This window comes from Lithobates pipiens, unplaced genomic scaffold (assembly GCF_037356315.1).
Source record: "Lithobates pipiens isolate NorthernLeopardFrog02 unplaced genomic scaffold, aLitPip1_a1.2 Scaffold_8, whole genome shotgun sequence".
In the NCBI taxonomy this organism is placed as follows: Eukaryota; Metazoa; Chordata; class Amphibia; order Anura; family Ranidae; genus Lithobates; species Lithobates pipiens.
The window spans coordinates 139513983-139541414 of record NW_027507903.1 but is presented as its reverse complement, the minus strand read 5'-3'; the positions used below and the strand labels follow the sequence as shown (position 1 = coordinate 139541414).

Genomic DNA, 27432 nt, shown 5'->3' with positions numbered 1-27432 from the left:
TGCAATGTCGGGCAATGCACTGCCTGACATTGCAGAGCGTTTCGGGCCGATGTCTGCATGTTATCACAGCACATTCCAGTGCAGTGATAGGCTGTGTTGCAGTGCGAATGGGACTCATAGGAAAGCATTGTCTCCTGTGGTGACAAACATTTTACCATGCAGTAAAATATCTGTCACCGCACATAGTGAATTGGCCCTCAATGTTGATAGATAAGAAATGAGGAGAAGATTGTGGCAATATGTGGTTTAAATTGCTATATCCTACATCGATAAATATGCAACATGTGCTGTTGTGCTGGCTAATATCATTGCTGTGTCTTGTGTATTCACTGCTAAAGCCTACTTAAAAAAAAAAAAAAAATGGTAAAAAAAAAAATTAGAGGACAGAAGATTTCAACGAAATGTGCAGCCCAGCAGCATAAGGTACACATCACTTTGACTGTGAGTAATGTCAATTGTGCTGCTGGCTGAATATTTAGTTTTAAGCCCTCCATTCTCTGATCGCCCCCCTACCCCTGGTGCTGTAATCTTCCATTGCTGCTGGGGTTAAAAGATCTGAGGGAACTGTGATATGCATTCATCGCCCACCCATAATTATGCCCACCCGTCCCACCCACCACCTCCATTTATAGAAGCTGTACTATAGCTTCCATGAATGAAACTCCAATCTATGAACGGAGGACGGACAGATAAAAGAAAAGCAATCCTCAATTCATAGATCATTATTTATTCATAGAAACTATAGTGCAGCTTCTATGAATGGAGGAGGTGAGCGGAAAGGGCAGACAGTCGGGATCAATGGATGGAAGATTTTAACTAAATATGCAAGCTGGCAGCACCAGGGACTCAATGCATTGACTGCATGTAATGTCTCTTAAGCAGACTTTTTAAAACCTTTTTGACTAGACCTACGCTAAGAGCTTTTGCATGCTATGTGGTGCCGTGTGTAGATGAAGATGCTTCACTAATAGAGCACAAACAGTGATTGATAGCTTGGCAGACTCTGCTGTGCTTCATAAATGGGCACAAGTCCAGGGATATAACAGCATGTTTCTTTGTCTGCTGTAGTATATAGTTTGATATATAACCGATTCAATTTGAACTCTGTCATGGGTTAGCTGTTAGGTGTCATATTCTAAAGGAGTAAATTATTTAACTTTTATTATTTATCACAGGCATTTATATAACGCCTACAATGTACTTTCAATCATTTATTGTATATTTTAAAATACAGGACATGAAAAAGTATTAAAGCCAAAACTGTGGCTACATTGTCAGAACAAGCATAATATAAAAACTAGGTCAATGGGAAATAAGACAGGCTTCATATAATGCTGGCAATTTACATACACCCTAAACTGTATGCCCCTCAAGGAGCTTACAGTTTAAAGTCCATATCTTGCATACATGCATGCACACATATTCACTAGGGGCAATTTTAAAGGAGTTGTAAAGGTAGAAGGTTTTTTTTTTCTTAATGCATTCATTAAGATAAACCTGTGTGTAGCAGCCACTCCAGCCCCCCGCCCCTTATAATTACCTACCTGAGCCCCATGTCCACGATCCCCCTCAACCATCTAATACATTCCTCCTGATTGGCTGAGACGGAGCAGCGGCGCCTTTGGTTTCCGTGACGGTCAATCAAAGTCAGTAAGCCAATCAGGGTGGAGATAAGGCGGGGCCAGGTCGGGGCTCTGTGTCTGAATGGATACACAGACCTGTGACTCTGCCTGGGTGTCCCCTGTAGCAAGCTGCTGGCTGAGGGGCACTCAAAGGAGGGAGGGTCTAGGAGCAGCAAAGAGTGACCTGAGAAGGAGGAGGCTGCGCCTGTGCAAAACCAACTGCACAGTGGAGGTAAGTATAACGTGTATTTATTTTTTTTTTTTACGAACCCATTATAACCACTTTAAACCTAACAGCATGTCTTTGGAGTGTGGGAGGAAACCAACACAAGCACAAAGAAAAAAAACAGGCAAACTCCATGCAGATGGAGCCCTCGCTAGGATTCCAACCATAGACCCCAGTTCCTAAGTGCTAACCACTGAGCCACTGTGCTGTTGTACTTTGACAGACAAGTAATATCAGAAAAGCGTATTATGTCATAACATGATTTAATCCTATATTGCACATTGTGTTATCAATGGGTACTGAAGTAGGCACTTGGTGGGTGTTGTCTCCTGCCTCCAACTGCTGAATATGAGTGTACACAGACAACATCCACACAACCCCATCCCATTCACTTCAGTAATGACTGCACAGGCTGAAAAAAGTCCTAAGATGTATTCTTCCAGGGAAGGCTTAGCATCCGACTAATGACATTGAGTGGATATTTCTGAATCGGCCACCAATTTCTTTTATAGAATGAAAGGAGGGCATTCCACTCCACTTTCATAGTCGAGTGGAATTTAAATTAGATTTGACTACTTTTGTCAAGAGCCCAACTAAAGGTTAGTGTCCAAAAAGACTAAAAGAATAATTCACTGCTAAAGTCTCCAAGAGAATTAGTGGTTGTAAACCTCAGACATGAAATATGAACAAAGCATATCCCTCTATAGCGTGTACTTCGCAATAAAGGTCACTAAGTGCAATTTCTCTCTGCTGTCTAGTTTCTCTTCTATCTGCAAATGTCACTTCTGACAAGTTTTCCTAGCACCAAGAGGGGGAAAAAAGGTGATTGGAGGGAGCTCCAGCACACAGCCTGTGATTGTCAGCCTCAGCTCTGTGTGTGTGTGTGTTTGTGTGTCCTTTCCCATCAATCAGCTCTCACAGAGCTCTGCAGAGTGTTGGCTTCAGGTCCCCCGCCCCCTGCTTTCTGAAAGTTCAGACAAGCTGTAATTCCGGACTTTGAATGGCTGTAGAGAAGAGAAGGCTGCAGATAAACATGTACAAATTCTGTAAGGATTTGTTTTATCTCTGTGTCACCTGAGGCCAGTCACTTCACTGGGTATGTGTAAGGGTTTACAACCACTTTAAACATATGCTGTACATCTCTGCAATTCATGCACATTTCCATTTTTTGTCTCTTTCAAAGATGCTGCAAGTACAGAAATACCAGTTAATCTCGCTATTATTCCAGTGAGCTCCTAACTTGCTGATGTTGGCTGACAATACTGTCTCTGAAATCCAAAGCAGTGTTGCCAGTCCTGTTCTTACTGTACAGCTAAGGTCGATGAGAGGGGGTGCACTGCGGTAGAAATAATATTCACCTGTGTTCATCCAGTATTGGAGTCATTCTGACTTTTTTGTGCCCCTCTGGGGCTTTCATCAGGTGCTCTTGCCCACACAGATTTTTCTACTAAAATTGTCTGCTTCCTTGTAAAGGGTCTCTGTAAGACCAAAACTCTTCATTACCCCTAACTAGAACCGTATGAGTTGTTTTATTGTGCTACAAAGTATTCTGAAAGCCAGGCCTCCTTGCTTCCCTGAGGCTGGAAAAATACCTTGCCAATGGACCCCGTTCCTGTTTTCCGCAGGACAGTCCCTCTGTGGGATTCCTCCCTCTTCCACCCAGCTGATAATTTTACTTTTTTTTTTTTTTTTTTTTTTTTGGTTTCTGCCCTTAGGGGGGCAAACCTCTCTACCTTAGAGGTCGGAGTCCATTAGTTCTTTACTGCATTTAGCATGGATTCTTCTCAAGAGTGGCTGGGCCTTTTTTCAATCCACATTTTTAAAACCATTCCTGATGGTCGAGTCTCTGCTGATCCTGCTTTGGTGACATGGTGCTGCTGCTGTCCTCTGTCTCCGGTCTGTTGACCCTTGTTTTTCCCGTGGGCCTGTTGCTGCAATTTTGGCTTTTTGGTGCCCATCCCTCGATTTTAATTACTTGAGGACATCCCATGGCCTAAAAATTAACTCCTGTGCCCTGTGCTGTGCTCTTAAGATATTAGGACTTGTAAATCCTGTTTTATTATATGTGCAGTACTGGACAGGGAGCCGCCACTCATTCTCTGTGAGCGCCTTACTGCTATCTTAAAAAACCAAACCAAAAACTAGAGCCTCCCAGAATGGGGTTAAATGGGGATATATGGGTACACTCGGGGTCCATTTCCCAGCAAAGTTTTTCCAAGGTCCACTCACTTGAAGGTTGTGGCATATAACCTATGTTCTAAGAATCGACTCCTGTGTGCTTTTGGTAACTCCAATGGCATGAGGAATTTACAGGTCAGAATTCGTTTTTTTTTTTTTTCCCCCAATAGGTGGGAATCGCTTCTGAATGTGGATAGTATGTCCTTTTAATTGGATATTTAGATAAGTGGCTACAGCACCCACATGGCTTTGCTTAATGTAATTTTGTTTGTTTAGATCACATTATACTTAATTTTTGCATTAGTTTTTCGAGAGGTTAAGTTAAGACTTTTCAACTCCCCACCAAAACATCTACATAATGTTTCATTACAGGATTATAATATAAATTTGTCAAGTGAGATCTTCCAAATATGTAACCAGAGCAGTTTGAGTGCACTTTACACAAATAGCCTTCAAACAACTGTGATGTGCAAAATGACATCAACAAGCAAAGTTGCTCCACCACCTACAAATAACACGAATACGATATTTTCTGCCAATATTCCAACTTTATGCTATACCGATGACGGCAAGCAGTTTAACACTGAACTAACTGCTAAATCTGAAACATGTGTGGCTTTTGGTGGTGGTTCTTCTGGAAAGGTAAATTGTCCATGTGTGTCTGGTATTTGGGTTATTAGAAAACATTTGACTGACAAATTTTTTACATTTATACATAAACAGTATTAAGTCTTGTAACGTATTCCCAGTAGGTCACATTTTCTTTACCTTCATGTTTAACTTAAACCGGCTTTACACTGCTTGTAATTTTGGCCAATTCCCGTTGGCTCACCTGAAATTCGAGCAGTGTATGGCCTGGCACCATCTATCAGCAAAATTCATTCAGTCGGCTCTTATCAAAGGGGCTTGTTGGGAAAATTGTTGGCCAAACCTTCGACTGTGCTATCAAATGCAGGCACAAGTCTGGTATTCTGACAGCCAGAGGTTCTAGCTATCAGAATACAAAAGTCTGGCAGGTAAATTCATTCATCTATGCTGATAGAATGGAGGAATCTGTTAGATTTTGTTCAGCCCACAGACGTGTTGGGGCTGCGAATCACAATATACTCTCAAGATACAAGGTGTCTGGCTAGGACACTGATCAGCTGGGTTCAGTAAGGCTTGTGTTGCTGACCTGGTAGAAGTATCATGTCAGGCTTCCTTTTTTTTTTCCTTTCTACACTTGATCCAGGTAAGAGGTACAAAGTATATAAGCAAAGAGAGTCTTCATAATACCCAGGTCTTGCACTTGGTGGAGGCTTGGTTCCCAATCGCTTGCTTGTTGCGATAGTCTGGCTATCAATGATCAGTTACTGTATAAACTGTAAATGGAGAAAGTTGCATGGTATCCTTTTTCTCCTTACTAGAGGAGAAAAATGTAAACTGTGTGTGTAAAATTAATTAAATAAAAATAGCAAGATAAGGGTTTGAGCTAGGCCAGGTTTCGCGTTTGGGTCATGGTCAAAAGCAAAATGCGCACTATTGGTTCTGGGCCCTACCGTGGGTACATAGAATAAATCTTGTACACATGTGATATTGCTGAAGTCCTCAGGAGCAGGTTGACTTCTTTTGGGATGTTCTTTGGCTGTATGTTATGGTAATGCCAAGAAATATATACTAATATCGTTTCAGTTTCCCTTTTTATGATTAAAAAAAAAAAAAATCAGGAGCTATCCATTACCATTTACCACAGAATGAAAACCCAAGTATAATTCACTTGAATGCACTAAGTAGTTGCAATGATATGTAGTTTTACTAACGCATGTCAAAGTTGCAGAATTGTTGCGGGAACATTGATCTAAGTTTCATTTTGAAAGTAAGGCCCCCTTGCTGTCACGGTCTGCCCTGATCTAACACCAAAGATCAGAAACCACCCTGATTTGGTTCCTAGTTCAGTAATTAATATGATGGCTGATTAGTAACCGCATGGTTTTGTTAAAGCTTGAGTTTGCTTAAAATAAAAAAATCAGCACAAGGGACACTACTTGCCTTCACTGAGATTTGTTCCTTGTTCTGCTGTGCCCTCTTTTCGTCTGTCTTCCTCCTCCGATTCCCCCACCCCCAGCACCATAATCTTCTGGTGCAGCAGGAGTTAATAGAACTAAGGGGCTGTGAAATCATCTTGTGAAGAGTGCCCAACTGTGCCTAACCTACCCACCTCCTCTATTTATATAAGCCATTATATAGCACAGTATTACTATAGCTTCTATGAATGAACGGGGCAAACCTTTCAATCATTCACTTGGCCTCCATGCCGAAAATAGTTTTTGACTCATAGAAGCTTTATTAATGGTTTCTATAAATGGATGCGCTGGGTGGAAAGGATGAGCATAATCGGACACTGCTGATGAGAGCCTGTCACAGCTTCTTGGTTGTATTAACCCCCACTGCAGCGGGGGTGGGGAGTCCCGGAGGAGGAAGATTTTGACTAAAGGACACCACAGAACAAGGGACACATTTGTTTTAAGTAAACTTAGGCTTTAAGCCCCACTGCACCAGAAGATTGCAGGGGTGGGATTGGAGGAGGAGATTTAGGTGAAGAGAAAACAGTAGCACAAGGGACACCTCTCACTGAAGGTAAGTAATGTCCCTTGTGCTGTTGTTTTTTGTATTACTATTGTCCTACCTAGTTCTTCTGATTTCAGTAAAGCCTATATTTGTTTTCCCAATAATTTAAATAGTGGCAGACCTCCAGTAATTAAAGAGGAGCTCCAGTCTGTAGCTGCTGACTTTAAAAAAAACAGCTACTCGCCTATCTCATGATCCAGCACCATCCTCATCCGGCCTAGTTCTCCACTAGATTTTGGGTCTCCAGCGACAGCATCTTAACTGTGGGCACTTGGCTGTGACAGCTTATGGCTTCACACCCGCAAGCCCTCTCCGTATTGTGGATGGTCCTGCAGTCTTCTAGGACCTATAAACTGCCCTAGAAAACTGCGAGGGGGGGGGGGGGGAGGGAAACTTCTGCTCTGATCGCCTAGGCCAGTGATGGCGAACCTTGGCACCCCAGATGTTTTGGAACTACATTTCCCATGATGCTCAGCCACACTTCAGAGTGCATGGGCATCATGGGAAATGTAGTTCCAAAACATCTGGGGTGCCAAGGTTCGCCATCACTGGCCTAGGCGGTTGTAAAGGAAGTGGTAGCGAGTATCTATCAGAATCAGATTTTGTGAGTTGGAGACCAGGCCTCCAAAGAGCAAAGCATCTAAAGTACACTGTTCCATACACTTTCTGCTATTTGTATAATGGAGACTACTTGTGGCACAGTGCGGTACAGACTATGGGAGGATAATGTGTGTAGAACATGCTGTCAGACTGTCTGTAATACTGGTACACTTTATGGTACTGTAATCCCTTTTTTTTTTATCTCTAACTCTAGGCGGACTCCAAAGAAAGTGAACATGAACTTTCTAAGCATTCCTCCAGTGCAGAAGAAACACAGATGTCCAATGACTCAGAAAAAGGTTTTCGTACGTTACCTGAAGATTCACGTTCAACAGTTTCTAAAAATGCAGAAAATGTTGAAAATGGCACGCCTGTTTTACCTGAACCTGTGAGCCGTATACAAGTAGAAGCATTAAATAATGGGAGGTTATCCCTGACTAGTGATGGGAACCAACAAACTACAACCAGAAGTGAGGGCATACCTCATGAGCATACTTCTCTTACAAGTAGCACTGTTGATGATACAGAGGTGTCACCCTCTGATGCCTTAAACATGAACAGTACTTCAGATGTCTTCCATGAGGACGATGGACATTCTGGCCATTCAGACACAGAGGAAGAGCTTCTCAAGAAGAGAAATCCTTTGGTTCCCCGGATCCAAAATGTTTTGGCAAACACTGAGCAACATGAATCTATATTAGAATCCGTTGGTGACAGAGATTTACTGGAAGCCAAGCTTCAGGGTGTTGATATGGACTTGGCTGTAAGGCAGCATAGTAAAGAAAAAGAACAGGTTACATCTAATGTTCACTTAGATGTTACGAAGTTAGGGGTATGTGAGGAAAACAATCAAACTAATGCTTTGAAATCTTCACGTTTTCGGGAAAACCTGTCACCTTTGAAAAGCTTGAATTATGGCTCCAATATTTCTCCTTTGAAAGATGGAAAGGTAATTTATGGATATGTGGTTTAGATATTCATTTGTTTTTATCTTTGGTTGGTAAGCAATGGAAATATTTAAATTTGAAGTTTTTTGTGATGTATAAATTTACAAGTCTCAAACATGGCAGCTGCAAATTGCCACTCCTATAGTCCCCAAAACCAAGCATCTGTCAGCAGCCAGGGGAAAGAATGTGGTAAGAAATTTTGTAGAGGGTAGCACCTGGGAACATACAATATAAGAAAATAAATGGTAGAATGGTACACACATACAAGTGTTAACCACTTCTGGATCTGCCACCGCACATATACTGCAGCAGGGTGGCCAGGCTGCACAAACCGATGTACCTGTACGTGCATTATACAGTGGGCGCGCACCTGCCCGCCGCCGGTGGAGCTCGCCCATGGGTCCAACTGACTAGATGTCCGCTGGCCACCTGCGATCGTGGTGAAGAGAGGCAGAACGGGGATCTGCCTATGTAAACAAAGCAGTTCCCTGTTCTGACAGGGGAGGAGGGAGAGAGATAGATATCAGCTGTTCCAAGTAATCAGGAACAGCCACCTCTCTTCTCCCAGTCAGTCCGTCCCCCTGACAGTTAGAAAAACCTCCCCAGGGGAACACTTAACCCTTTAATCACCCCCTAGTGTAAACCCCTTCCCTGCCAGTGCCAAATATAGCACTGACCACTGTAGTGGTGTCACTGGTAACCAAAAAGTGTCTTAGTGTCAGATTTGTCTGCCACAATGTTGCAGTCCTGCTAAAAACAAAAAAAAATAAAAAATAACTGATCCCCGCCATTACTAGTAAAAATAAAAAGTCCCTAAATCTTTGCCCTATTTTGTAGATGCTATAACTTTTGCACAAACCAATCAATATATGCTTATTGCGATTTTTATATATATATATATATATATATATATATATATATATATATATATATATATATATATATATATATATATATATAATATAAAAATATATTTTACAATTTTATTTTTTGTTTAAATACTTTCATAAAAATAGTTCAATGTTACCATAGTACAGGGGTTGACAAATTTGCTTGGAATCTAGGAGCCAGCTAAAAAAGTTAGGAGCCAGGTCCGTGACGGCAATCTGGACCTGTCCCTGGCCTGACATGGAGATGAGTGAGGGGAAGATAGCCCCGGGCTATCAAGGGATTACAAGGGATTTTTACATTCCTTGTAATAGGAGTAAAAGTGACACACGTTTATTTTTTTTTATTTTTTAACAGTGAAAAAAATGTAAAATAAAAGTTAAAATAAGAAAAAAAAATTTTTTAAACGCGCCCTGTCCCGCCAAGCTTGCGTGCAGAAGCGAACGCATATATGAAAGCGGTGTTCAAACCACACCGGTGAGTTATCGCTGCGATCGGTAGAGTAAGAGCAATAATTCTAGCTCCTCCTGTAACTCAAAACGTGCAACCTGTAGAATTTTTTTAAACGTCGCCTATGGAGATTTTAAAGGGTAAAAGTTTGTCGCCATTCCATGAGCGGGCGCAATTTTGAAGCATGACATGTTGGGTATCGATTTACTCTGCGTAACATCTTTCACAATCTAAAAAAAATTGGGCTAACTTTACTGTTGTCTTATTTTTATTTTTTTTTATTAAATAATTTTTCCCCCAAAAAAGTGCGCTTGTAACTCCGCTATGAAAATACGGTGTGACAGACAGTATTGCAACGACCACCATTTTACTCTCTAGGATGTTAGAATAAAAAATATATATAATCTTTAGGGGGTTCTAAGTAAAGGGAAGGAGATAGGCTAGCAGGCAGGGGAAGCCCCATTAGCATTGCTGGTTGTAATTCCAACGGCCACCACAATAGGGCGCCAGATTCCAGAAGGAACCATAGGATCGCAGAAGGCCTCAAAGCCGGGGGCTCAATTACCTGCCACCGGCAGCACGGCCCATCGCGATCACGCCGGGGGGGTCCACGGAGACAGGATACCCCCAGCTGTGCTGCCCCAGGCGCCAAGTCGCTAATTCTAGTCGCAAATGCGACCTGGCGCCTGGGTTTTGTCGAGCCCTGCCATAGTAACATTATAGTATACTTTGGGGGGTGATCAGAGATTTATTTATGTATTTTTTCCTACACTTTGATCGCTGGTACAATGAAGATCATTGTACCAGTTATGCTTTAAACTGTCATGAATGGGTTATGTTCATGACAGCTGTGAATACTAATGATCTGTGATGAGCTACAGCTAATAACATGGTACAGGGTGCTGTGATTGGCCCAAGTACCATGTGATGGCTGTGGGCCAATCACAGCTCACTAGCAAAGCTGTTATGAATCATATTGATCCCAATGGCGGTTACCTCGCTTTGCCTGCACATGCTGCCAGCATGTAAATGTACTGTGGGCAGATGGCAAGTAATTAAGCTGGATATATACACTGATGTGTTTGAGGTTTTTTTTTTTTTTTTCTTTTTTTTTTCCTTCAACCTACTGGTTGAAGGAAAAAATGAAATAAAGATCCCAGCATAAATACAAGTGATGTTGATGCAGGGATCTCTTCTGCTGTGCCTTTGTATTCTGACACAGGGCCATTGGCTGCAAGCGCTGATGGAATGCTGTGTTTTTTTTTTTTTTTTTTTTTTTTACGTAAGCCGGTTGAAATTCAGCTGAACCGGCTGATTTTTGGTATATGTATGTCCAGCTTTATGGTGGAGAAGGGTATATATGATGTACAGTGTTTGGCTTATACCAGAGCGCAACCATAAAAGCTGTGGTCAATGTTTGTATAATAGAACTCTCCCAGCAAGTAGAATCCAAGCAATCACATGAAGGTACCAGCTCTGTAGACCTGGGGCCTCTTTATAGAATAAGGTAACTCCACGGGTTTGCTTTACCATCAGTAAAAGATGAGTGAAAAAATGCATCTTGTAGCCTAAAAGATCATTTGTGTTTAACCTATTTGGTAATTATTCCATTGTCTACATTTTACTTTATCATAGGCTTTAGAGTCTGGGATACGCTTAAGTGATGACAAACGTCTGACTCAAAGGCCAAACACATCAAGAATTTTCCTTGAGTTTGTGCACCGTGAAAAATCTAGTATGCCAAGTGGAAGTCAAGACAGAGCGAAAAGTAACATTGATTTACTGGCAGAGAACACTAAAAAAGTGGATTCCTGTACTGGCATTGAGTGTAATGTTGGTAAAGCTTCCATTATTGATTTGAAGCTCACAGCTAACAGCATTAAAGAAGCTACAACAAGTTCTTCAACAAATGAAACATTAGAAAAAAAATCAGATGAGCAGGAAGAGTATCAAAATGAGTCTTTGCCTGCTAAAAAAGACGCCCGTGAGGTAAGTGTCACTAATAGAAATGTCTTGTTAATTCCATAAATCGCAGAATTTGAGTGGCAATGCCATGAAAAGTATTAGCTTCCCATTTTTGCGCAATTGCTGCAAGATGTTAACCCCTTGCCGCCGGGAGTTAACGCCAGAATCCAATGGCGGGCTTCCTAATCGTGATTGCAACTTACAATGAACACATAATTGGGAGCCCGTCCTTGGCAGTGACCAAGAGCTTTCAAACATAGTCGGGTACTCTGCTTTCCTCCCACACTCCAAAGACATGCTGGTAGGTTAATTGGATCCTTTCTAAATTGTCCCTAGTATGTATGAATGTGAGTTAGGGACCTTAGATTGTAAGCTCCTTGAGGGTAGGGACTGATGTGAATGTACAATGTATATGTAAAGCGCTGAGTAAATTGATGGCGCTATATAAGGAACTGAAATAAATAAAAATAAATGGCTTGGTGACTGTGCTGAGAGTGCTCCTAGAACAAAAACATGCCGCATTACATGCGGTGCAATGGAAAAAAGCCCACCCCTGTGACTTCAAATATATGTGTACTTGGGAGGAACATGTTAAGGTTTGGTCAGGGTTAACAGCTGTAAAGTTTTCTTTTGTCATCTATATCCCTTTTGGGGAGTCTTTCCTTCACTCCAATGCAGGAAGCGGCTGCCTCGATTTCCTGTGCCATTTAGATTATTGGCAGCCACACGTATCTCCTGCATTTTCTTTATGGGTGATTGCAGCTGCAGGAACCACTTGCAGAAGTGTGAATTAGGCCTTGGACAGGTGTCACTGGAATATGGGTCTCCATTGGAGAATTCCCCCATATTCTTGTTTTGCTTTTTGCTGAAAACTCAAATTAACATTTTTCTATACTCATGACAATGGTCACAGCAACAAATTGAGAAAAAATAACCTAAGCATTACATAGAAAATCTAAACTTGCCAGGAGTTTAAATCCCTCAATACTCCAGAATCCAGAACAAAAACCTTTTGGCTATAGCTTAGTCTAAAGATATATATTTAGTGTGACTTTTTTCAGTTGTATTGACTTTAGGAGACGTCATTACAACTTGTACAACAATACAACTATTGATCTTTCTCTTTGGAAAGAAGGATGTGCAACACAGGAAAATTTCCTTTCCTATAGTATAGATGAATGTGAGTGAATATGAAAAGTCTCTTGATGGGAATGCTCAGTTCCCCGGGAATTAGGTCAGCATGGTTTCCTGTGGAAAAGTCCTCTGTTAACATGTTATACACTGTATGTATGCATCTTTGAGATGCATGATTGATATATTTTCCCTGTTAGAATCAGCAGTGATAGCGCTATGGCTGAACTAACCAAAGACTTGAAAGGACTTGCTGACCTCCCTATAGCCTGGAGAGGATGTAGCGATAGATCAGTAGCAGAGTTGAACATAGGCTGCAGAGGGCATAGTGTTTAAAGCTGACCATAGATGGATAGAATTTCAAAGGAAAGTTCTTAGGAAAGGTCGTACAAACATTCTCAGAACATTTGTTTGTTGTCCAAAAGGTTCAGTTTTTGATTTTGACTTGAATGGACTTTACCAAACTAAAACCACATACAGGTTAGAAATTTGTTTGTTCGAGAACAATTTTCCATCCTGCTTCTCTGAATTTTCTCATCACTGCAGTCGAAAATGAATGTCTATTTCACCCCACTAATAGAAAAATAAGCTTTTTTAGAACCTTCTTTTCCCAAGTTGTAGCCGTGTGTGTGTGTGTGTGTGTGTGTGTGTGTGTGTGTGTGTGTGTGTGTGTGTGTGTGTGTGTGTGTGTATATATGATGCAATGTGTCTGTGTCTCAAGATGGTTTTTCCCCCTCTCCCTTCCACTGGCTTTCAGCTGCTGGAGGAAGAGACACGGACACAGTGTACAATTCTTTAATCTTCATCAAGCAGGGATGACCATACACTGATTAAATAAAATTTTAATCACTGTACAGTCCGTTTTCACTTTAATAGGGGTCCATCCAGTTTATAGCTGCATTGTTTACAAAAATAACTTGTTAATTATGATACCAAAAGCGCTTAATTCTTGTGCGGTTTATCTTTTGTCTACCTTCTGATTATAGATTGCTCCATTTGGGAACATGGAGAAGCTTGAATTAAGCCCAAGCTCCAGTGATATTTCAGACATTGAAGATATAAATACAGAGAAGACTGTCGAGGAAACGTTGCATTCTAATAAAAAACCTGATCGGGTAGATGCATCTGCAGAAGCCCCTGTGGCTGCATTCCACCAGGATGATGATAGAAGCCCTGAAGATGATCAGTTCCACGTAAACAGGAACACAGTAGCCATACAAATTACACATCCTAGCACTGACGTAAGTATGATTTGCAAAACAAGAGCATTCTGCTGGTTTTAGAGAATTTTTTTTTTTAAGTCGGATAGTGAAAAGGTTGATACTATTTCTTAGCTAAGCAAATATATTTTATTTGCTAGTTTTTGTGCTTCTTCAAGTAATCTTTCCTCAGGCCTGGGGGGAAGAAGGGATATATGATGATGTGCACTGCTTCAGACCTGTTGAGGAAATGTTGGTTGGTTGGTAGAAAAATTGATTACAAATACATTAGGATTGTACAAGACAGCAACAAAGTAAAATAGAATGCCTGCTCTTAGTTATTTCGTTTTAATTAAATGTGATAAACTCTTTGAATACAGAGCTTTTTGTCCTTTTCTGAAAAACTATATATAATGTTCTTAGTATAAGCTAGATGAGTGTTACTTATATTGTTTAATATTTTTACGTCATGTTTATATTTACTAAGTGCAATTGAATTAAAGAGGATCTTTAGATAGGAACAAAAAATGAAAAGTCACTACAAATACTGTAGGTGCTGACTTTTAATATATGGACACTTTCCTGTCCAAGGATCCAGTGCCATCTTTACCCAAGCTGGTTCTTCACCAGTCTGAGTTGCCGGTGCCAGCATCTTTAGTGTGGAAATATGGCTTTGACTCCTTCAGGCTTCACAGCCGGCTTCCCACTGCGCTGCACTTTGTGAATGGCTTCACAGCCTTCTGGGACCTGAGGCATGTCCCAAAAGGCTGCGGGCAAACTTTTGCTCAGATCGCCTAGGCCAGTCGTTCTCAACCCATCCCCCCCAGTGCTGTAACCCCTCGATAACATTTCCTAAGTTGTGGGGGCCGCTAACAAAAAAATTTTTGTAGCGTGGGTTGTCAGCACCCAAGGCAAGACAAGTAATTTGCGCCCCTAACCCACGGACATTTAGCTCTCCCCAACCTTTATTGGCAACTATAATCACAGGTAGTGTTACTCACCATGTTTCGGACTTTGTGATGTCTCGCAGCAGTGACACCTGTGCTGAAATCAGGAGATCGGGGCTCCACCAGCCCCTCCCACTTCACATTCCTCACTAGTCAGCTGACCACTAATCTCTGCTCCCCCCAGCCTTGCCGTGAACTGAATAAGGGGCTGAGAAAAGGCGGGGAGAACAGTGCAGGCTTCAGAAACAGCCCAGGATTTGGTGACCTCTGGCAAATCGTCATTCGACCTCCAGTTTTGATTTCAGACACTCTTAAGTGCCAGAATACGGTGATCAACGGCTGCAGCCTCTGAGAAAAAATTTCCAACATTTTAAGTTCAACAGAAGTTGATCAACTTCTGTAAAGCGGGAACAACCACTCCTAGATCCTGCTGACACGGCTTCCATTCTCAGCCAGTCTTCCTTTCGGGTTCACAGATTGCGGCTGTGTGAATAGCCGAGCCATGATGTAGTCACTTCTGTGCAGGACTTCTGTCACGGACGCAGCGCGGCTCTGTCAATGGATAGCGTGCCGTCCTTGGAGAGCGCAGTGCATGTATGTCGGTGACGGCACCAGCTCTGCTAAAGTAAATATATCCTAAGCAGTGCATGTTTAGGAGATATTTACTGTACCTACAGGTAAGCCTTATTATAGGTCTCCCTGTAGGTATAAATCAAGAAAAATTGACTTTACTGCTACTTTTAAACAGCATTAATATTGAAATAAGTTGCCTTTACCTGCCTTTATTGGGCTGTTTTCTACAGAATGTGTGTAATGTAAAACAAGCAAAGGAGAAATGTGCTGTTTCAATAGCATTTATCTTAAATTATTTAAATCAGCCTTGCTCATTGTTATTGGGTACAACTTTTTTTATTATATACATACCACAGGCATTGTTTTGATATACAATTTAGCTGCATGAGATGATTTAATATTTTTTTATTTCAATGTTTTTCGGCAAACCTTGCATCTGGTGGTCCTTACTATTCTGTGCTCTAAATATGCCTTTTGTTTCTAGATAAATGAAACTGAAAAGACAGAAGAAAACCTACCAGTTCAAAACCAAAGTCCTTCCCAACCCTGTGACGTTGGTGCTGATAAAATCAACAACCTTACCACAGTATCTGCAGACTTTCAGGATAAAGGCACAGAAGCTGTTTACAATTTTTTACAGCCTATAGAAGTGGAAAATATCTCTGATGTAGATGAGAGTGAAAATCCTCCTGATAACACACAAACACCTTGTGGCCAGGAAGTTGGGCCTCCTATTAGTGTTGAAATATTAGGGGAAGATGGAAAGACATATTTTGGAGAAAAATCCTTATCTGGCTCAGAAGCCAGTAAATTTGCTGATTCCGAAAGCCTAGGAGAAAAGGCCTCATTGCTTGGCTCTGATTCTAGTAAGGCTGCTGATTTAGAATGCATTTCTGTGTTTGAGAAGCTTAGTTTAAAAGCTGCTGAGGAGATATTTACAAATCCGATTTCTACACTTGCCAAAAAACAGGAATTACAGATTCATGGCATAGAGATCCTTCCTGCTGATAAAGAAACCATTGACAATAGTCCATCTGTGGATTTGCTGAACATGCAACCTGATCTGGATACAGAAGATCACATGGTGCCTGATATAATGGAAATTGGAAATAGCTGTGAGGTGCTTCAATCACCAGAGGCAGTGGACGAAGTTGCTCCTGCAATTACTCTAGTTGGGAAATCAAAGTCTTATGAAACCATACATGATTCGGGTGGTGCCACAAATCAGCCAGTGAGCAAATGTGTTGATACAAATGTAGATGATCTTTTCATTGAATCACAGAGTGACTCTACATCAGATGATGTAAATGTAAGCCTTTCTCCTTATAAGTATGAAAAAAGCACTGAAGACCAGACTGAAATTAAGAGAAATAGACTTCGTAAGGAAATTTTATCCAGATTAAAACTTATATGCCAGGGTTCGGGAATTGGCCATGCCAGTTCTAATTCTGAAGATGAGGTATTCATTGTTCATGAAAAACCTGGTAAAGAGCGTGCAGAGGAGCAGACAGATACTAAAATAGGGGATTCAAAACATGAAGTAAATACTGTAAGCCTTGTGGAAAGCACCAGTGATATTCAGAAAAACCAAACTCTCGAATTGGAAATTCTTGAAGAGGAAATAGTGCAGGAAATAGCAGAAAATAATCCTTCTATAAATTTGACCGAATCTGTTATTTGTCAGGAAGCAGAGAAGCCGGCTTCTCAAGAGAAATGCGTATCCTCACTTCGTGATGATTTCACTGATCACATAGATCAGGATCCTGGCCAGAACCAGTCTGATATCTGTTGCATATTAAATACTGGTAGTATAAGTAAAGAGCAATATGATCGCTGGTCAGAAACCTCAGACGATGACATTGAATTTGTTCGTGCTTATAAAGAACCTCTAGCAAATAAAGCAAGTAAATATTTACAGAAGGAAAGCCATGAGGTCCCCAGTTCTCCGGCGGAAGCACTTACAACTCACTTGGAACCAAGCCGTTCAAGAAAGGAAAAACATTCTAAAAGGAATTCTGGCCCAAATACATCACGACGGGAGACTGGTGAATATGCATCAAAATACCACAGAGACCCGGATTATTCTAGCCCTAGACCTCACAGGAGTTTTATCATAACTAAAAAGTCAAGAGATGTTGGAAGAACTCGGCCCATGGTCCACAAAGAAAGCATCCATGCTGGCAGATCTGACTATGACAGTTTATTTGTGAATAGAAGAATGGTCTCAAGTGACCTCACCCAAAACACCCTTGACATGGAGCATTTGCGATTTATGTGTAGATTAAAAGAGGTTTTAAGAAAATCCTCCACAGATCTACGTGTTTTTGAGCCTCCCTTTCAGACAATGTTTGATTCAAGAAGGATTCCAGGCTTCCCAAGATCCAGAACGAAGAGTATAAGCCCTCTTCTTATTACAGTCCGTTGTACACCACACAGGAGAGACTATAGAAAGCACGACAGCTTGTTCCAAAGCAGTTCTTACAGTCAAGCTTATGAGGATGAGCTCAGGAACAAGCCTACATATTACTCTAGGACTCCTAAAAAAGTAAGAACACGTAGATATGCTTCTCCTTATCATTTTAACCGGTTGAGGCATGAGGGCTCACTGGAGAAACCAAACAGCGATATCTCTGTGATTATTAGGGAGTGCACCCAGTCCAATCACCTAAAGCTGAGCCGTGTTGGCTTGGGTGGCACAGCTGTAGAGAGGACTTCAGCCTGTTCGGCACCAGAAGAGGGTGACCGACAATTAAGACAGACATTTGACCCCGCATCCACCAAATCACAGACTGTTGGGAATATTATTTCCGATCTTTGCACTAACCTACACAGCAGATTACACGGCATAGCAATAGAGTCTACGCAAAAGAACTGTTACTTTTATCTTAGCAAGACCAATGTGGATCAGGATGAGGACGATGACGACAAAGATGACGATTTCTTTTCATTGACAAAGGTAATATTTAAGTTTCTTTTATTCATCTTTTACTAAAACACTTGCTGTGTAGTAACTATGTATGTCCTATTATATATGGATTGTACTGAATAGGAAATATATTGCTGTTTTGTTTTAAGACTTTTTATTTTCAACAAGAAAGCTAGAAACCCCTTTGGATTGGGGGACATGCCAGTCGCTAGCACTGAGCTCATTAACTGTGCGCACCATCTAGAGACCACCTACCAACATCGCTCTTGTTTTGTGTATTTTTCTAATGCACATCACCTGAATAGATAAAAAAAAAATCATACCAGGTATTGTACACCTCAAATGATATAAAAACACATTTTAATGTATAAAAACTGAAGGATATATTTTTTATTGATTTATTTTCTGTGATGAAAAAAAGTGGTATTTCACAGCTCCTCATACTTGCCTTCGATGCTTTCATACAATTGTGAATGCTATAGCATCTTCCTAGGTGCTACAGTAAGCGTTGTAGGGTAGTGAAATTTTAGCTGTTAAAGTAGTAATAGTTAAAGTTCACTTTTACAAAAAATAAAGGCACGTGTTTATTTTTTTATTTTTTGCAGATAAAAAAAATGCACTTTTTTTTTTTTTTAAACTGACATTTTATTGAAATTTCAATTTTTACAAAGATACAGAAGAACGAACAATAAGGTACAGGTAATGAAGGTAGGCAGTCACAAGCTACAATACTCCGTGTGGCGGGTGGCCTATACCAAACGAGCCGCCAATACTTCTATTCAGTGGTGTGGGCATAAGATCCCGCAGAAACAAAAAATACAACATTGCATCAACTCAAGCATTACACCACTACGACGTACATTTACAGGGGGAATTGGATTCCTGCAGTCTTCCACTGATCAATTTAGTAAACCTTCATGTGACTTAGATAAAGGAGATTGAGGGGAAAGAGGGGAAAATAGGAAAAGTGGATAAAGACACGAAGAATCGTGTGAACAACCCTAGGACAGGAGAAAAAAGGTACAGATTAGATAAAGAGGGAGAAAGAGGAAAGTAAAGGACGCCCGTCCGACCGACCCCCGCGCCCCCGCCGTCCCCTCACTCAAGGAGTGGGGGCCTCCATCCTATCCCAAAGGTCCCATACCTTGTTATGTTTGTCGAGAGTGTTAATGCACTTTTTTTTGTGTTGGGGACCAGTAATGTTGTTGCCCTGTAGACTGTTTCTGTAGCTGTCTGCCAGTACATTCGATACAAGCAGGCAGTTACACTCTGACAGGAAGGCTCAATGAACTACTAGAACGCTTAACAGTGCTCTGATTGTTTATTGACAACTACAGGCAAACAGCCACAAATGACTTGTAGTTTTCCCATTCATAGAACACTGAATTTCTTTTTTAGTTTGTGACGGCCAGCAGGGGGAGAAGATCCCTTGCTGGCTGTCAAAATGGGGGCCTTGAGGGTGTAGGGGGTGCTTTTGAACACGTTACACTGATAATGTGGGTGTAACATGTTACAGAAGGTGAACCTCTCCTTTAAGGCAGTATTAAACGCCAAAACACAAATATATTATATTGCAGCTTACCAATCCCTAACACTGGTGGCTGCATTATTTTTCTTTTCTTTTTTCCAAGCTTGTTTTCTTTTATTTTTACCTGGTGATCTGCCAGTATGTAAGACATTCTGTCTTATTCTTGGGGTAAAAGCTGATCATTATAAGCACCCCTGTCAGCAAGACCCTGAGTAGTTTTGTCTTGTTTTTTTTCCCCCTGGGGGTGGGATTCAGCCTTGGGCATGCAAAGAATTGGGTGCCGCATGCTGCTGTGAATTGCAAGTGTGAAAAAATGACATAATCTGGTTGAATAAAGACACAAGTCCATCTAGTTCAAAAATTGTACTAACCGTGGGTGAGCCTTCTCGCTGTGTGCACTGTAACATACCACCGGTCTTGCACCAAAACAAAAATGTTTTAATTACTTTGCCACATGCAAGAGTCTAAAGCCTAGTGCACACTAGTAGTTTCGTTCAATCTAGCAAGGCTGAACAGAAAAAAACAAAACCTGACCGCTCTGGGGGAGCCACTGTACTAACAATCCGATGTTAGTACATCGACCACCCCTGCTGAGCTATTGTTTTCTGACAGGGTCATGGCCCCGCTGCCAGAACACTCCAGTCAGCTCCGGTCGGGGGCTAATCGGCAGACCTTTTCGGTCAATCCCCATTGACAGAAGCCAGCCAAACGACCAGCATCTCTGCGACCAGCTGCAGTACACACACGCTGATTGTCAGCCGCTCTATTGAACCGGCCTATGCTGAACGTCATTTAGCCTGTGTGTATTGGGCTTAAAAGATGCATATAAACCTTAGCTGAATAATTTGTAGAAACAAGAGTATGTCGTACAGAGTGCAGTGATCAGAAGTACCAAATACACAGCATAGGGTGTATAGTGCAGAGCTCAGGACAGAGTGTAGAGGATACGTAATGCACAGAGCGTAGGGGTGAGGAGTACACAGGTCAACACTCTTCAAGCCAAATTCCTCCAGTAACAATATAATACAAGAGGGTTAGGTAAAGAAAAGAAGTAAGAAAAAAAGGAAAACTATTGCAGCCACGACATATAGGAATTAGTAAGCTGCAATACATTTTTGTACAGTATTTGGGTTTAACCACTTCGCATCCAGGCCAATTCTGACATTTCTCTCCTACATGTAAAATTCATAATTTTTTTTGCTAGAAAATTACATATAACCCACAAACATTTATAGATGTGTGTTTTTTTTTATTTTTTATTTTTATAGCAAAGACCCTAGAGAATACAATGGCGGTTGTTGCAACTTTTTATTTTGCACGGTATTTGCGCAGCAATTTTTCGAACGCGTTTTTTTCCAGAAAAAAGTTTCATGCTTAAAAACAAAAAAAACAGCAAAGTTAGCCCAATTTTTTTGCATGTGAAAGATGAAGATACGCCGAGTAAATAGATGCCAAACATGTCACACTTCAAAATTGAACGCGCTAGTGGAATGGTGGCAAACTTTGGTATTTAAAAATCCCCTTAGGCGACGCTTTAAATTTTTTTACTGGTTACATGTTTTGCGTTACAGAGGAGATCTAGGGCTAGAATTATTGCGCTTGCTCTAACTTTCGCGGCGATACCTCTCATGTATGGTTTTCATATGTGGGCGGGACTTGCGTATGCGTTCGATTCTGCGTACGAGCTCACGGGGACAGGGGTACGTTAATTTTTTTTTTATTGTTAATTTAACTTTTTTTTTTTTGTTTGACAATTTTAAAAGTAATTTTTCAAAAAAATTTTTTTCTTTATTCCTATTACAAGGAATGTAAACATCCCTTGTAATAGGAATATGGCATGATTAGACCTATTTACAGTGAGATATGGGGTCAATAAGACCCCATATCTCACCTCTAGGCTGGGAAGCCTAAAATAAACAAAAAACAATCGCGGCTTTCCAGCCAAGGTGGCGCTGTTATTTTGATTGCAAAGGCTGGGCGTGACGTCATAACATTGTGCCCGGCCTCCGAACGATCATAGAGAATCCGGCGACCATCTGGTCCGCCGGAAATCTCTGATATCATCCGGGGGCCGGCGGATCCTGTGATCGACTCACCGATGGAAGTGGTGAGTCGGTAGAAGCACCGCAGGGCGGCGAGAGGGGGTGACGGTCCCCTCCCGCCACCCATAAGAGCAATCAAGCAGCGGAACAGCCGCTATGATCGTTCTTATGGTGCAGGGAATCGCCGGCTGAAAATGCCAATATCTGAATGATGTCTGTAACCTCAGGCATCATTCAGATATAACCCGCGAAAGTCGAGGCCGTCCCAGGACTCCACCGGCGCGAAGTGGTTAATACTATTTTAATGCTAAGACCCCTTTCACACCACACCGCCCATAGAATCGGCGGTAAAACGCTGCAAATCCGACTATAAAATTGCGGCGTTTTACCCCCGCTAGCGGCCGAGAAAGTGTCAACACCGCCATTAATACGCCGCAATAGCGGCGTTTTGCCGGCGGTATTATAGCGCTGCCCCATTGATTTAAATGGGAGCAGTGGTGGAGCGGTAAACAAAAAAAAATGGATTATAGCGCATACATACAAAAATTACATTTTAAATCCTGCAAGGCTATTTAAAGAGAAAATGAACCCTCCAACACCCTGCAAGACAAAGGCATAATGAGCTAGTATGCATAGCATACTAGCTCATTATAAATGACTTGCCTGGGATTGAAGCCCCCGCAGCCGTCCTCGTTCCCCTCCTCCATGGCCACCATATCCCCGAAGTGACTTCACTCCCGCACATGCGCACGGAAGCCGCCACTAATGGCACGATCGCCATTAGAAACGACAAGCTCAGTGCGCCTACGCGCTGTTGTCTATGGTGCATGCGCCGTAGACATTGGTGTCTGTCTTTTGCAAATATCTCCTTAACCGTGTAGGTTTGGGAGATATTTCTTGCAGCTACAGGTAAACTTTTTACTCTAGGGTTACCTGTAGGTAAAAGTGGTCTGTAAGGGTTTACAACCACTTTAAAACCCTGAACAGATACAAAAATATGGGGATTTGGTCATGCAGTGCTAAGCCCACTTATTGCGTCCAAATACCCCATTATCTGTGGGTCCTACACTATATTAATAGAATGACAGATCCTGCGTCTTAACCATGGGAGAACAGAAAGGACTCCTCCTATACCACAGGTGAACACTAATAAGAGGTATTGAAGGGGGGATGGGTCCTCTGGCCCAAGGGATCTGGTCAGGATCCATACAATATACAAAGATTTGGGGGCCACACCCTAAAAATGTGTTTACATTCAAGATGGTGCTGCTATAAGACAGCAAACAGAACAAAATAGATTATAGCGCACACATACAAAAATTACATTTATTCATTCTGTTCCTATCTAAGGCGTCACGTTACCTTAAAATCTTAACACAACTGATCTCAAAGACTGACTTTAAACGTCCCTTGGCTCTTCTGTGGTAATTTAATGATCTGATCATTTGTAATCCACTGAAAAGCTTCACTCTGTAAACAAATAGAGACCTATTTAAAGAGACCCTGTTACCAACGTATAAAAAAAGCAGGTAAAAGCGCAAAGGTTAAGTATTTAAATTATTGTATGTGAAGTGATTTCCATTCCATACATTCATTTTTTATTAATTTGCAATTTCAAGAGTCAGCTTTCTAGCATAACCTCTCCCTCATTGCACATCCGAGCCCCCCCCTCTTTTGGGATTTTTTTTACACTGTGCTGGCCCAGCATCATCACCCCCTCACTTCCATCCCTATATTACCTTTTATGTAGTGGACAGGGGAGCGTTGAATGGGAATACTATAGAGGTGCACATGAGTGATAACTTAGTCTGCTGGTGCTACTTTCATCCATGATGGTGGGACCCAACAGCCATCCCAGAGCTTCGTATACCTGGATGGGAGAGAATTGTTAAAGGTGCATATAGACTATGATAAGATTTCAGCATTTAGGCCCGCTGCTGGCAGCCTGTAAAAGTCTGATGCCGCGTACACACGATCGGAATTCTTGTCGGAAAAAGCTCTGATGGCTTTCCCGACGGAATTCCGACGGAATTTGGCTCAAGCTGTCTTGCCTACACACGGTCACACCAAATTCCGATTGTTTATAACGTGGTGACGTACAACATGTACGACAAGACTAGAAAAAGGAAGTTCCATAGCCAGTAGCCAATAGCTTCTGTCTCTTAGTTGAATCTGAGTATGCTTGATTTTTGGCGTGTTGGAATTGCATACACACGATCATAATTTCCGATCGAAAGTTTTTCCGTCCGGAAAATTGAGAACATGCTATCAATTTTTGGCTGGTGAACAGCTAAATTCCGATGGAGCATACACACGGTCGCATTTTCCGATGAAAGGCTCTCATCAGTCTTTTTCTGGCCGGAATTCCGATCGCGTGTACGCGGCATTAGAGGCAGGCGGCTGCTGCAGCTGGACGGTGGACTTAACGGTACCTATGTTTAAGGCCATACACAATCAAGGATGCATGCCCTGAACCTATATAAAATATTAGTATTCAGTGCTATAAAAATGCACTGATTACTGTATAAATGTCACTGGCAGGGAAGGGGTTAACACTAAGGGGGTGATCAAGGGGGTTAACTGTGTTCCCTAGGTGTGTTCTAACTGTGGGGGGAATGGGACTGACTAGGAGGAGAGAGAGAGATCAATGTTCATACTTAGAATTAACACACGATCAGTCTCCTCTCCCCTGAGAGAACCGGGATCCGTTACGAGCGATCCCAGGTGCTTGGCGGTCATCGCGTCCACTGGGCACTCGCATAAGCTCTGGCGGCGCGTACGCCCCCTAGTGGTCAAAAGGCGAACCACGTAAGCTAACGTCGTTTCTCACACCTGTGCCATTCTGCCGCAATAAAACTGCAGCGGCTGGTCGGGAACCGGTTAATTGAAGTTTGAAGCCGGTTGGCTACCATGCTTTCCAGTTGTAGGAAATCAACCCCACAGTGTGCAAATGGCCTCTCATTTTGTAAAAACAACAATGTAATCACCGACAGTAACATGTTTTCATTTTTTTTTGTTGTGTTTTACAGTCGTTACTAATAAAAGATGGCTACGCTCCAATTGAACCACAGGACTTCTGTGACAGCGAGCAAGAAGAATCTAAAAAACTTCTGGTTATCATAAGGAATGAAAATGTATCTTCACAGATGCATAAGGTAGACTTTTCAAACATTACATATATTTTCTATCTCTGTTAAAAAAAAAAAAAAAAAAATAAAAAAAAAAAAGTTTGGTAGTTCAAGTTTTTTATTTTGTTAACATTTTTTTTTTTGTGTTAAACATTATACTTGTGCTAGTTTTAAGGTGACATTGTGTTGTAGCTTTGTGTTGGTAGATGATTAGCAGTTTGCACCCTCCAATTTTTATCCTTTAGTAATGTGAGAAGCCTGTGAAATAGAGTCCGCTTTTATAAACTGTGTAAATGATTCATGTACACATTGCTGAACAATGTATTAACAGGTCAAACCAGTTTGTCTTGGGTTGTAATATTATAACCGATGCAAAAAAAAGCTTGTCAAAAGTAATCCTGAACATCTTTGTATATCAGGCATTGTTATAAATGTAAACCTAAGACAAGAGAAAGACTAGCCTTGTGCATTACTGCAAGCAACATTTATTAGTAAAAACAAATTTCCATATACTCACAAAAGTGAAAAGCTTCAGACACAATCCAGTACAGATTCTCAAATTACACACATCAAAGGGAAACGTATCACTTAGGCTCCTCCCCCCATCCTTTTACCACAAAGATTTACTACAGGTCTACACCCGGGTAGCTTTCTGAAAACTCTTGCCCTATTGTGCAGCCTACTCCGTGAGTACCCCACAGGGGAGTACTTTCACACATAGCTATGGCAGAGACAAGGCGAGAGGGAGACCTTGCAAAACCACAGATGATTTGCTTTGTCGAAGGCCCGTACAATGCTCAATTTCAGAATAAAAATGCACCCCTTGCACTGGAGCAGGAGTCGACACTAACCGGCCTCTGCATCCCATCTGATTCTAGCTCTGTTTCCCCTAAGCCCACGCATCTTGCATTAGGAAGCCTGTTCACCTAAATGGGTTGCCCTGTGCGTGACAAATGCGCCAAAGAAGCTCCAGAACTTTTTCGGGCGTAAGGCATCAAACATTTATTTCAGCGCACGTTTTGGCAATTCATTGCTGCATGGCAAAACACGCATTTGCTAACCATGTTTGGGGTACTTTTATCAATTGCACTGCAAGCATGATGTGAGTTTGCAGCGTGTTTCATGTGTGTTTTTATTATGCATTCCAATTGGGAATGCGACCTTACAGGCAAGTCAAAATTCCCCTTTTCTTTTCATTGTTTCAGACTTGTTCAGCTATTCTGAAGACCAATAGCTGCACACAAATACTATTTTTTCATCAACTGTACGACTAGCAGAGAGAAGAATATCTTATAAACAAATGTTTATCCTTTTAGTATAAGGAATCAAGCTGCAAGTTATATTGTAAGGTCAGTTGAGATACAAAGCTCAGCAATCCTTTACTATCTAACCCACAACTGGACTGTGTAGGTGGGTTGGGTTAAAAAAAAAAGATAAACCTTATGGTGATCTGACCATGTTCTTTTGATTTGGTACTATCATCTATTTAAATCTTGTTGGTGTGTATAAAATGAATGATGATTGACTGTGTGTATTGTTTGACCAGATTCCATGCTTGCTGCAGCTGAGGCTTCTCCCTAACGTAACGTTTGCTGGTGTGGACACGCCTGAAGATCTGCCAGAATCGATGTACCAGGAGCTTCTGCAAAGTGGTGGATTTGTTGTATCTGATAGAGCTGTATTGGAAAATATAACCATAGGTTAGCTTTTATGAGTCCTGTTTACATTTTTCTTAGTATCAAATTCAGTTATTTTTTATTTATTTTTTTTGGTTTTGTGCTTTTTTTTTTTTTTTTTTGTGCTGTATTCTTGAGGACTAGAATTAATGTAATTGATAAGAGGGTAATCGGCTGCCCTTTCTACACTCTGAATAAAAGTGTGAAATGCCAAGGCATCAGTTGCAGAGAATGCCACTTAAAGTTTTTTTACCTTGCATTCTGTGCATTAAGGTAAAAAACCTTCTGTATGCAGCTCCCCCCAGCTCCCTATTATACTTGCCTGAGCCTGATGTTGAAGCCTTGTGCTCGCTCTGCTCATTGGCTCAGAAGCAGCAGTGGGAGCCATTGGCTCCTGTTGCTGTCATTCACAGCCAGTAAGCAGGGGTGGGGCTAAGCCACACTGTGACAAGATGCCCCCATAGCAAGCAGCTTGGAACTCAACAGGGTGGAGGAAGCAGGAGCATTGGCAGGGGACCTGAGAAGGGCATCATGGCTGCTCTGTGCAAAACTATTACACACAGCAGGTAAGTATGTTTTTGTTTTTTAATACGTTTACAACCACTTTAATGTTTTTTGTTAGAAAAAAAAGGTTTAAGAAAATGTACCAATCGCTTTATCGTTTTAATAGTTAATATGTGATAAGCCATTTGTACCCCAGTACTCTGGGTCCCAGCTCTTCAAGCACTGCTAGCCATCACTTTTCATTATGGTATTGCATAACTGATGATTTTGAAAACCTGTAGCATATATTATGTAC

General features: G+C 41.5%; 1 protein-coding gene across 8 annotated transcripts in view; it reads left to right on the top strand.

The window, feature by feature from the left end:
- The window catches only part of TASOR2 (transcription activation suppressor family member 2), a 112395-nt gene that overhangs the window by 73492 nt on the left and 11471 nt on the right, over nt 1–27432 (top strand). For 7 of the 8 annotated variants that reach the window (XM_077471894.1, XM_077471892.1, XM_077471893.1 and 4 more), the window contains 7 exons: nt 4399–4668; nt 7448–8182; nt 11154–11507; nt 13601–13855; nt 15818–18289; nt 24859–24984; nt 26504–26657. In XM_077471894.1, the coding sequence (XP_077328020.1) occupies nt 4399–4668; nt 7448–8182; nt 11154–11507; nt 13601–13855; nt 15818–18289; nt 24859–24984; nt 26504–26657 (4366 nt within the window). The remainder of the gene's footprint in view (nt 1–4398; nt 4669–7447; nt 8183–11153; nt 11508–13600; nt 13856–15817; nt 18290–24858; nt 24985–26503; nt 26658–27432) is intronic. The other variant, XM_077471896.1, reaches the window with a different exon arrangement.